Below are 13,007 nucleotides of genomic sequence, written 5' to 3'. Positions count from 1 at the left end.
CAGAAGTTTGTTTCTCCAAAGTATCAAAGTGAAGGACAGATGCTTAATGGGTATGAAAGTTTGCAGAGATAATATAGAATGGCATTATTAAAATCTGACCTCCATGGAGTCAGAGACTCATCGTGGGAGGTACACACTATTGTATCCAACCATGCCTTAAATTGATTCAATTGTCTACATTTACAACACACTCAGGCAATACATTCCACTCGCTAACTACTCTCCATCCAAAGAACATGCTCCTCACTCCATTCCTCATACCCTCCTTATACAATTTCCAGTGATGGCCTCCTGTTCTACGCCCATCTCCCATTCTATGAAAAATCTCCTCTATGTCACCCTGATAACAACCCCTGACTAGTTTATATAAGTCAATCATAACCTCCCCTCTTCCTCCTATTCACGAGGATTTGCAATTTACGCTCTCAATCTGTCCTTGTACTCCACATTCCAAAGACCACTGACTACTTCTGTGAATCTTCTCTGTACCCTTTCTAACATATCATCATCATGAAAACCCAGAGACCAAATCTGTGCACAATAATCCATATGAGGCCTGATACGGCCTTATACAATGGCATCATAACTTCTGTTTCTGCATATCAAGATCATCCACATCATTGCCATTATCCAATGTAATGTCTTCACAACTTGTGCAAAGTCGATCCTGAATTTCAGGTCACTGTCCTCCACCACCACCACTCCCAGATCTCTCATCTCCTCTACTTCCTTTAAAATTTTCAAAGTATACACCAAGTGTATACTTTGCATCCCATTACTGTTTACCAAATTTCAAAACTTGACACTTTGCAACACTGAACTGACAATTCTACTTACCTGCCCATTCATGCAATCTATTCAAGTCCTCCTGTAAAGCCATAACATCTGCTTGACTCTGCATTACTCTTCCCAAATTTGCATCATCTGCAAACAGCTGCATATCACTAGCTAAACCCATCCCAATATCATTAATATACAAACTGAACAATAATGGTCTCAAAACTGACCTCTGCAGCACACCACATGACCCCCCCATGGAGTCAAAGAATCAACTAAGAAGTCCTTTTGTCATACACACAGCTCATCATACTGTGCCTTAAACACATTCAAATTCTCTGAAGACACCAACACTCTCAGGCAAGGTGTTCCAATCACTCACAACTCTGCATGCAAAAAACTTGCTTCTCACTTCCCTGCTCATAGCCTCCTTATAAAACTCTTTCTGTACAGACATCCCAGGAGATTATTACTTTTTTATGGAGAATCTTAAAGTTTGTTTGGGCATGTAAAGTAATCAGAATGAATGACAAAGTTAAATAAGCTGACAACATCTGCTAGTTCCTTTACAGATTACAAGAGTTCCCCTACAAGAGTTCATCAATAAGATCAACACTTTTCACCATTATATCCAGTTCACTCGAGTTAGGAGAGAACAAGCGGATTGCCTTTTTAGATCTCCTATTACTTTGTCAACCAGATGATAGTCTTCACTTCTCAGTATTCAGAAAGAAAACACATACTGAACTTTGTATTCATTCTCTTTGACACCACCATAACTGTCAAAAATCTAGCGCCATTAAGATTAGTACATTGCGCATACCCTCTATGTTGCACTCAACTGTTGCTCTGCCAAAAAATAAATCATATCAAGTCCATCTTCCTTACTAACAGCTTTACTGAACTGTATGTAAACAAGATAATTAATAATTACAGTTTCCTTGTCCTCTGCTCTCATTGAAATAGTGATACAGAGGTGGCCCGTTATGTCACCATTTTCATTGTTAAAGGTATCTCAGAAGGTACAGACAAACTACTTAGATCTGTTGGCCTACAAGTGTCCTTTTGTCCTAAAGCAAAATATCTACTTTTCCAGACTCAGCAAAAGACAAACTCCTGCCTTTAGTTCACCCTGGAGTGCATCAAATTGCTTGCCAGTGGAGATTATTGTATTTTTTCCAAACAGATAGATCAGCCATACATCTTGATGAACATTTAGACTACATTAAGTTCCATAAGTTCATCCGATAAGGCCTTTCTCTGCACTTTGGCGATGCTAGCATTTGTCTCGATCTCTAGCGGGCCACTCTGGTCAGTGTTACTATCTTTGGGAAAAACTCTTCTGCTGCCTCATTTCGGTAGGACTTCTACTGACGGCCGAAACAGTGGACGCCGACTTCTCGCGTACTGTCCATCCAGTACCCATCAAGCATCCACGGGGAAGAGCTCATCGTCCAACATCATAGAACTTTTTTCTGCAGGTCAGCAACCACAGGTCCAACCGAGAACAGGAAGAAACTCGAGAGAGATTGAAACTGGCACGAAACCTTATTTATTCTATCTCCATTGTGAATTCTTCACATGGCACTTTCCCTTGTGCCCTTAAGCTGTTTTGTCATAACTCTGCTCCTCGAGGAGCGCTCTTTTCAGGGAACACAAGCTCAATTCACCTTCCGCGTAAGCCTTCGCCTCAGGCATTACACTAAACTGGGTGGCTAGCACAAGACCTTTGTTTACACTTGATAAACAGTTCACATAGACCACAATTTGATCGCTACAACTTACAAAACGGAATTGCTATTTAGATAAACAAAATTCATCTTTCCTTTGTACTTCACATTACAGTTATTAATTTATGCTCCCTCTTACAATTTGTTTTCCTACTATAGTACAAGTATCTTTTAGTTGTTATTTTATTCTTGTTAGATCTTGAATGAAATAATTTTTTTAATGAAAATTCCTCATTCGAGATCTAACAGTAGTCAGTGATCTTCGGAATGTGGAGTACGAGGACAGATTGAGAGAATGTAAGTTGCAGAGCCTTGTGAAAGGAGGATGGGGGGAGGTGGGGATATGATTGAGACATGCAAGCTAGTCAGGGGTTGTTATCAGGTTGACATGGAAAAAATTTTTCATAGAATGGGAGAGGGGAATAGAACAAGAGGCCATTGCTGGAAACTGTATAAGGAGAGTGTGAACAGAGAAGTGAGGAGTAAGTTCTTTGCATGGAGAATGGTTGGTGAGTGGAATGCATTGCCTGAGTGTGTTGTGGGTGTAGACACATTGAATCAGTTTAAAGCACTCCTCCAACAGTAGGAGGTACACACTATTGTGTACCTCCCACGATGAGTCTCTGACTCCACAGAGGTCAAATGTCAATAATAATAATAATCCCACTAATCTTCCTCAAACCAACTCATCTAAACAATTAAAACCAAACACAATAATCCAAAGCTACCAGGACTGCTACCAAAAAAAAAAAAAAAAAAGATTTCCACATACACTTCACAAACATCTGTGGCATAAATTCCAAAATATATTGTACAACGTTCATCGCCACTTAGAATCCAAACCAGGCCTCCTCCTCTTAACAGAAACCAAAATTACAGCTACATCAGACACAGACCACCTTCAATACCCAAATTATACTCTTCATGATTCATTTTGCAACAAAGGTGGCACCAGTGTCATTGTACATTCTAACACTGCGTTCCAGAGAATGCCAAACCTAGAATCCTCTGCTTTTCACCTCCTCTGGCTGAAAGTTTCCTTGCCCCACTTAGTAACATTCATCTGTTCCCCTTACCAGTCTCCAAACTCTGAAAACCACAAAGACCTCTTCACCTCCCTTTCCGTGAAACTCGACCATCTATAATCCAACTTCCCAAACAGTGGCATCATCATCTCAGGTGACCTGAATGTCTACAACTCCAACACTAAGATCCTGATCTAAATGATGCAGAAGATTTTGCTACAAGCAATGATATAATGCAAATTGTGCAGCTACTGACCCAAATTTCAGATAATTCCCTCCTGTTGGAAAATCTACACCACAATCCCAATCTCACAGAATACTCATCCTCTGATCACACCCAACCTCATGTGCTCTAGAACTACAAAGTGGGATGATCTCCAGAACTACTACTCTTCATTCCCATGGCATGACTATTGCTTCTGATCTTATGACCCTGCACTGAGCAAGTCATAGAAATCATCCTAAGTAGCAGAAAGGCATTATCTCTCATTCCACTCAAAATTCCCATCCACTTTCCAAGCCCTGGTTCAAGAAGATGTATGAAAGTAGTTAAAGAAAAAAAACTCAGCTTATGCAGAAGCACGCAATAAATGCAAATTAACTATCAGCAAATCCAAATTCATAAAAGCCACTAGTAGAAAACTTGTGGCTTATCCAAAGGGTAGCCATACCTTCTGATCCCTTGAAAAAAAAAAAGTCAAATGCAACTTCTGCTCACCTGTGCTCCCACCTCTCCCATCCAGATAACACCACTGTTACTGCACCCAAAGAAAAGGGTGTCCTTCTAGCATCACTCTTTGCCTCTAACTCCTGCATAGATGGCAAAGGAAAACAATTCCTTCCATACCAGGAACTGCGCATTGTATGCCTCCTGTGGCCTTTCTGTAAAATATCCCTGTACACAGGGGTATTGCAGATCTTACTGAAAACCACTACCGGGACGGGATAATGGTAGTGGAGCATTGCTGGAATAAATGTATTAGTCTTAAGGGAGATTATGCTTAAAAATAAAAATAATTTTGAAATTATAAATTCATTTTTTCATTGCTAGGCCGAGAACTTTTCAGACCACCCTCGTATAAACACCCAGATAAAGGATTAAATAATATAATTTCTTGGCATTTTTAATCTATTTCATCAATGTTCAAATCAAATATAGCAGTCCAAGTGCAAAGTTCTGTGGTCACCTCCTTTCTCTTGATTTTACTCCACTATATATATTACTCACTGATGTGTGTCATTACTCTTGTCTTTGTTCATTCCAATTTGCTCCAATTGATGTAAATAGCTATTTTGCAGTATGTAATAAATACTGCAAAATAGCAAGATAAAGTAATAGCCACACAATATCATAGTGTGACTATTACTTTATCTAACTCAACTGTCTCTTTACTGTAGAAAGTGAGTAAATTACTAAGGGACACTTTCCCCATACAGCATCACATTCCTATCAACACATTCTCAAATTCTGCTCTTGACCATACTTTAACCATCACTTCTGATCAGTCTACAACTTGCTACCTCTCTCCTCACTGAGGCCTCTTTCAGATAATGACACCATACTGTTTTCTATTTTTCTTTTCGTGGGTATCTACTATAAGACAAACAGCCTTATCAGCAAATTGAAGCTTCTTTTAACATACAGGGTAGTATACCATCCAATCCAATAGCTGTATCCACATTAAGATCATATAATATCATACACATCTTCAGTTCATCTACCTCCATTCTAACAGCATTCCCTGTCACATCTGTTACCAAATTATCTTCATGTGGATGATATATCATTGCAAAGTCATCATTCAGAAATTGAACTATTCCCCTGGCTTCTGTTACTTTTCTACCACACACATTCATTAAACTCATCCATAATAATTTTTTCATTAACTCACCATTTAACAAAAGAACTGTTTGAAATTTCCTATGGTCAGCTCAGCTATTACCATGCTACTCACTCCAACTTGTCCATGCTTTATGATTAGTTTTCTCTGTCATTATCATAGATTTATAGACAACTACTGTTTTGAGTAACAACATCACTTAAAATTACACTACATTTCAACCTTTATGTTAAGGATGCACCAAATATTCCGTTTTATTTCAGAACAATATTTGTTTGAAAAGTTTGGTAAATTTCCAATAGACGGCGACACAATTCGTTCATTCATGCCAATGTCAGCATATACATCTTTTTCATTACCCTTGGCAAAATTTTAGTTATGTGTGACACATAGTTCTCATTTGGCAAACATTTAAAATGACGGTGTTTGCATTTTTCATAAAAGTGGAGGAAACAAGTTTCGTGCAGTGATAAAACACTTTTATTTGAAGAAGTGGACGGCTGCACAGATCAAAGTCGAGTTAGATGCAGTTCATGGGGACTCTGCACGGCATTAAAGATTATTTATTTTTGGATAAATGAGTTTAAACATGGTTGTATATCCAAAGAAGATGAAACAAACTCCAGATGTCTGACTGAGGTCACCACAAAGGAAATGACTGACAAAATCCATGGTATCGTTATGGAAGACCACCAAGTGAAAGTGTGTGAGATTGCTGAGATTCTAGGAAACTGAAAGGGTGTATAATATCCTGCATGAAAAACTGCACATGAAAAAGCTGTGTGCATGATGGGTGCCGTGATTGTTGACTGTCGATCAAAAAAAAACAAAAAGACATTTCAACACAGTGTTTGGCGATGTTTAATCGTAATTCGCAGGATTTTTTGCATCGATTTGTGAATGTAAATGAAACTTGGATCCACCACTACACACCTGAGTCCCAGCAGCAGTCAAAACAGTGGACAATGCTTGATGAAAGGGCACCAAAAAAAAAGCGAAGACCGTTTTGTCAGCTGGGAAGGTGATGGCCACTGTTTTTTGGGATTCCTAAGGAATTATCATGATAGACTATTTGGAAAAGGGTAAGACAATAACAGGAGTCTATTATGCATCATTGTTGGACCATTTAAAAGAAAACCCATCTTGTGCAAAGCTTTTTCATTTGCAATTCTTCATGCAGAACATATCCTACACGTTCTTTTGAAATGCCTATAGTCTCAGCAATTTCATGTACTTTGACTTGCCGGTCATCCAATATCACATCATGCACTAATCAATGATTTCTGGTGTTGTTACACTTTATGAATGGCCTTCATCATGTGGATTATCTTCAAGGCTGGTACGGCCACATTTAAACTCGGCAGCCCATTTAACGAGAAGAGTGCCCATAAACTTTTATGAACTTCGAACGAATTTCTTTTGTCATTACCTTCTTTGACAAAGAATTTTATAACCGAGCAATACTCAATTTTATCCATTTCAAGGGATACAGACAACACTTTTGCTTCAGACAGCTGTATAAAACAAACTACTTGATAGAATAACTTGCAATTTCACATGGATGCTTATCACAGATGTACCAACTTAGAGAAAAAAAAATCTTGCTGATACTGCTGCCATGTATGGTCGAGGCTGAGAACTTTTCAGGCCACCCTCATACATGCTCATCAGTAGGCATGCTCTAGATGAGCATATAAATATCCATGCCCATGGCATGGTTCAAACCACGACCTGCATTGGAGAGCAAGTATGCTACCCACTCGGCCAACCAGGCTGGCATTTACTCAGTCATTAAAGAAATTTAATGACTAGAAGCTGAGAGATACCAAAATAGAAAAAAAATATATATTTATTATTTGAGCGCACAACTAGTTTCATCTTCTTAGAAGACTTCATTAATTGCATAACATTAAAAAAAAACACTAGAAGAGAGCAACAGCTATAAATTAACTCAAACATGCTGCTAACATTTCAAGTTTGTTTGAAAAAATGAATGAAATTTAAAATCTGCACTTCTTTTACTCCTCTATCCAAACCTCTATCTATATTACTTGGTACACCTAAATTGAAACATGACAGCCTACAATATATTAGGGAGTTTATCATCTTTGGTGTAACTGCAATGTGCCCTATTTTGTCAGAAGGAAAAATCCATTGAGTTATGTATGGAAGAAATATGAGAGACATCACGCATGGCAGGATTAGAGCTAGCACACTATCTAATCACATTCTTAATTCTGCTTAACCTAATGATGAAGATTCTGTCACTCATTCAGTGATCAGGAACAAATCAGAAAACATTTTTAGATGCTACAAGCTGGAGAGAAGACTTGTGGAATCAACAGAAATTGTTCACACTATGGTCCATCTTAATACTAACCTCAGCTATAACTTATCTGATTGTCATTCTTCAGCTATCCAGCATTGGCCTACACAAGATTTTGCCTGCATGAATGTACCCAACAATACCCAACAGTACCCAACAATACTGAACACCTTCAAATGATAGCAATAAGTTTTGAAATTAATTTATAGCTGTTGCTCTCTTGTAGAGAGAGAGAGAGAGAGAGAGAATGTGTGTGTGTGTTGTATTTATCTTTTTCATGTTATGCGCCTGATGAAGTCTTTTATTCAATATTCTAAACTAGCTGTTTGCTCAAATGATAAATTGTATTTTTTTTCTATTTTGGTATCTTTCGGCTTCTAGTCATTAAATTTCTTTAATTATATATACCAAAATAGAAAAAATACTAATACACACATATATATATATATATATATATATATATACAAAAATATTTTGGGAAAATTTGGAGAAAAGAGCAAAGCTAATAATAATGGCAAATATCTGTTGGATTGCTGCTCAGGACATGGACTGGTTATTACTAACACCATGTCCCAACATAAAAATGTGCACAAATTCACATGGAGAGAAGAGGCTAGGAATAAGAAAAGTCTCATTGACTATGTTATTGTTGATAGTGATGTTTTCTCCCTAGTGCAGGACACCAGAGTGTACAGAGGATTTGAAATTGGAAGTGATCACTATTTAGTCTTGAGCAGGATAAAATTGAATTTCATATAGATAAGAATAACATGTAAGAAAGTTTTAAAGCGAATAAAAGTTGAGCAGCTCTCAGATGTGAACTGTAGACTAAAATACAGATAGATTATTGAAAAGAAAATGAAAGAGTTTGAGAACAGGAACCAAACCTTGGAGATTCAGTGGCAAACTCTGAAGAAAACATTGATTGATTCTGCCAGAGAGGCATGTGGTGAGGTTGTCTGCAAGGATAAAAAAATCAGAACTCCCTGGTGGACAAAGGAAGTTAAAGAGGCAGTGAAGGAAAAAGAAGAAAGCATATCAAAAGTTCCTGGCAAATAAGTCAGCTTTTACTCTTACAGAATACAGAGACAAATGTAAGAAAGCTAAACAGTGTGTAAAACTAGCTAAACAAAAGTCATGGGAGGACTTTGGCAAGAATATAGAAAATAAATATCAAGAAGGTGGCAAAATATTCTGGAGGTTGTTGAATAAACTTAGGAATGGAGGAAAGAGTGCTGTAAAAGGAGTTAGAGATGATAAAGGTGACATGAAAACAGGAGAAAAAGATATCCTTGAAGTATGGAGTAATTACTTTGAAAAACTGCTAAATGAAACAAGCAGTGATGATAGCACAGTGATAAAAAACACTGACCAGGCATGCAGTAAGGAATACATATCCATACTTGAAGTAGAAAAAGCCATCAAAGGCTTGAAATGTGGAAAGGCAGCAGGAGTAGATGATATTCGACCAGAAATGCTGAAGTATGGTGGTATAAAAGTCTTGCAGTGGCTGCACTGCATAGTTCAGAAAGCCTGGACAGAGGGACGAATTCCCGATGATTGGAGTAGAGCTCTCATAGTACCCATATATAAAAAGGGAAATAAAACTGAATGTGAGAATTACAGAGGTATTTCCCTACTGAGTGTTCCTGGCAAGATCTATGCAAGTATACTTGAGAAACGGCTGAGAAGAATTGTGGAAGAAAAGCTTGGTGAAGAACAAGCTGGATTCAGGCCAAACAGAGGCTGTCAGGATCAGATCTCCACTTTACGACAAATAGTCGAGAAAGCATGGGAATATAACAAAGATCTGTATTTAAGTTTTGTCGATTTGGAAAAGGCATATGACAAGGTGCCAAGAGAGAAGCTATTCAATACGCTGCAGTTATATGGTGTCAATGAGGCATTATATCAAGCAATACTTAGTCTTTATTTGAGTTGTAAGTCAGCAGTTAGAATTGAAGGAATTACAGGAAGATGGTTTAATGTTAAATCTGGTGTGAGACGAGGATGTACATTATCCCCTCTGTTATTCATTATCTATATGGATCACATTATGAAGGAAAGTGGTATTAAACCTGATATCAAAATTGGAGATGTTAATGTCAGCTCTTTGCTTTATGCGGATGATGTCATACTTCTAAATAAAACCACTACAAGTCTGCAAGATTCTCTGACTAAATTGAATAGCTGTTGTAATAGATATTGTATGAAGGTCAGCAATAAAAAGACAGACAATGAAAATAGGCAGAATCACTGAAAATGTCAACTGTGTTGTGAATGGAGAACCTGTGGAACAAGTAAAACATTTCAGCTACTTAGGCACGATTTTTACTGAAGATGGTAAATTAAATATAGAAATAGACAACAGAATCAGCAAAGCTAGTATGGTGGGAAGTCAATTGAATAAATTCATATGGAATAAGAGAGAAATTAGTGGGAACACTAAATTAGCTGTATACAAGACAGTGTACAAACCAGTTTTAACTTATGGATCTAAGAGCTGGGTCAGAAGTAAAACACTTGACCACCAAAGACTAGAGACCGCAGATATGAGAGTCCTGAGAAAGATTAGAGGTGTGAACAGATGGCATGAATGGCAATATCATATTAAAAATGAGGATATTAGGAAAGAACTTGACATTGTCAGCATCCAGGAATGCATTAGCAGAGCTAATCTCAGGTAGTATGGTCACTTAAATAGAATGGGAGAGGAAAGATTAGCAAAACAAGTGTTCTCTGCCAAGTTGGCAGGAAAATGACGCAGAGGAAGACCAAGATATAGGTGGATTGATACGGTACAAAGTGCCTTAGACGATAGAAATATAAGATCTGATAATGTTGGAGTCTTGACAAGTAACAGACTGATTTGGAGGAAAATTGTAGATAGGAAGTTAGTAATGATGTAATTTTTTCATGTAGTATACTGTCATATCCTGTACACCCCTTGAGGGTACATGGCAGGAATTTGATGATGATGATGATGATGATATATACATACATACACACACACACACACACACACACACACACACACAAAACTGTGTATATATCACCAACCTACTTGACTGCCAACCCAATACACAGTTTTTCTGATGACCTTACCTTTTATTCGTCCTTCTCATTTCATTTTCTTTTTCTTCTAGCTTTAACATCTAACATCTCCAAATCTCTAGACAAGATCAAATTTCTCTTCATGGCATTCCCCTAACATCAAATCTTTTTCAGCATAAATATCCCAATCCTTCTTGACATCCAAAAAATTAAGATTTTTCTTTTGCTCATGGATTTACTTTATGTGTGAACAGTTATTAACTTTAAACAAATCACAAATTCAGCTAACTATAAAATACCGTTTTCTCACATTTGTGGTGATTCATTCCCCTAAAAATATTCAATTCAATATCTAAAAGAGCAAGCAGAGTGATTAATGACCTACCTCTAATCAATTTACTCAATTTCACACTTTAATTTCTGCTGCATATCTTCTATAAATACTTCCAGGGTTATTGTTCATCTGATCAATATTTCCTCCACTCTACTAAATCCATTGAAAAACGTGTTGAAGGCATTGAATACCCTTCACAAAACTCGGGAAAACAAAATTTATCTTCTTTCTCATTGCCATTGAAAAAAAAAAAGCAGGATGACTTATTAATAAAATTAATAAGTCAAACACACAAAATCTGTATAGGTGTATATACTTCTATAAATGAGATCCAAGGATTTTTCATCAGAAAATTTGGACATGTAGATAATTTCCACTTCTTTTCCTCTATGATGAAAGTTCCATGTTTTAAACCCAACATTTAAAAAAAAAATAATAAGTTACATAGTTTTAACTATTCTGTTAAGTGCTGCAACATTCTTCTTGTAATATTTAATTTCGGCACATATAATCATCAAAAAATAAAAAATAAAATAAATAATAAAAAGTAAATATTTAAAAAAATTTCATACCTGAGGATATAAATAAGCCACAAACCCAGTCATTCCACACAATAATGCTACTAATATCACCTGTAGCCAGATGAACTCACTATTAAATCCTATTATAAAATGGTAAGCGGAATGGTGTACATCACCAGTAAATTTATCTTCCAACTTTGAATTTTCTTTTCCATGTTCAAATGGCAATGAAACTGAAGGATCAGAAATATCATGTGATTGTTTCGTTTTCAAAATCTTTTTCTGCTGCTCACTTGATAGTGAATTTTCTACAGAAGGCACTCTTGGAGGAATAATATTAACTGTTGGATCTGGTCTGCCACCAATTTGCAGGAGAGGTACAATTGTTGCTAAAGAATACTCAGGAATTTCATAATATCCTAGAATATAAATAGAATAGAATAATCACAATTTTATTACCATCATAACTGCTTTAATGATTATTATTCACAACAGCAATATTCACACTGCTTTAATGGCAATACTGTTTAGAAACAACATAAATCCTACACACTAAAACCTATGTAAAATTAAATGAATCATACACACATGCACATCTCCCGGGTTCTTTGTATACCCTATTTTCAACATCTCAAGACACCAAATTTTAATATCAAAAACTGATAATGACAGTGTGCAAAAAGATGACACGGAAGTTGCATTTTCATGAAGCTTCCAGGTAATCAAAAATTGTTGTATGACATTCATTCATAGAAATACTGTTCTGGATAAATTATTCTATTCAGGTAATTCTGCATTTCCTTAAACGTGGCTAAACTTAATTTTCTTAATCTTAATTCATATTCAGTCATTTGCTTCATTTTTTTCCTTATTTCCTTCATATATATATAATGTGTGAATAAAAAAGCCTTGCTATAATCTTTTCTATATATTACTCAACATCACAGAATGAAGTACGAGATTAACAAAACAAAATAAAATAAATTACACACCTTTCAGTCTTCCTTCCAAAACTTCGAATTCTATAATTTAAAAATATATGCTCCTCATTGCAACCAATAATTCATTTTCCCAGTATTGTTGATTCAGGCCTTAAAGAAAAACTTATCACTACTACATCATATCAAGATTTCAATCCTCATTGTTACAGAACCACATGTCACTGGACTGGTAGAAAAACATGGTTACAGCTTTCATCTATTAGCAGAGAAAGCTAGGGAGGTGGATAACAGATTAACTGTTGAGTGTATCCCGAAACTACTCTGTACTCTGTGACCCTGTAGTACATTTCCTTTTCCTATGGCTCTACAATGCAAATTAAGCCTTGCCACCAATCCTATCTGCCTGGGACCATACTTCTCCAGGGTGGATAGCGCAATATGATGTTGCTGTATTGGCT

The 13,007-nt window shown here is 36.6% G+C and overlaps 1 protein-coding gene across 3 annotated transcripts in view; it reads right to left on the bottom strand.

Annotated features, from left to right (window-relative positions):
- The window catches only part of LOC150105228 (serine/threonine-protein kinase/endoribonuclease IRE1-like), a 543,187-nt gene that overhangs the window by 250,485 nt on the left and 279,695 nt on the right, over positions 1–13,007 (bottom strand). For all 3 annotated transcript variants that reach the window (XM_090396205.1, XM_090396206.1, XM_090396207.1), the window contains one exon: positions 11,660–12,027. In XM_090396205.1, coding sequence (XP_090252331.1) covers positions 11,660–12,027 — 368 coding nt within the window. The remainder of the gene's footprint in view (positions 1–11,659; positions 12,028–13,007) is intronic.

This window comes from Typopeltis vanoorti, chromosome 7, assembly GCF_054136105.1.
Source record: "Typopeltis vanoorti isolate ZY-2024b chromosome 7, IOZ_Tvanoo_1.0, whole genome shotgun sequence".
Lineage (NCBI taxonomy): Eukaryota > Metazoa > Arthropoda > Arachnida > Uropygi > Thelyphonidae > Typopeltis > Typopeltis vanoorti.
This window is presented reverse-complemented; position numbering and strand designations above follow the sequence as displayed.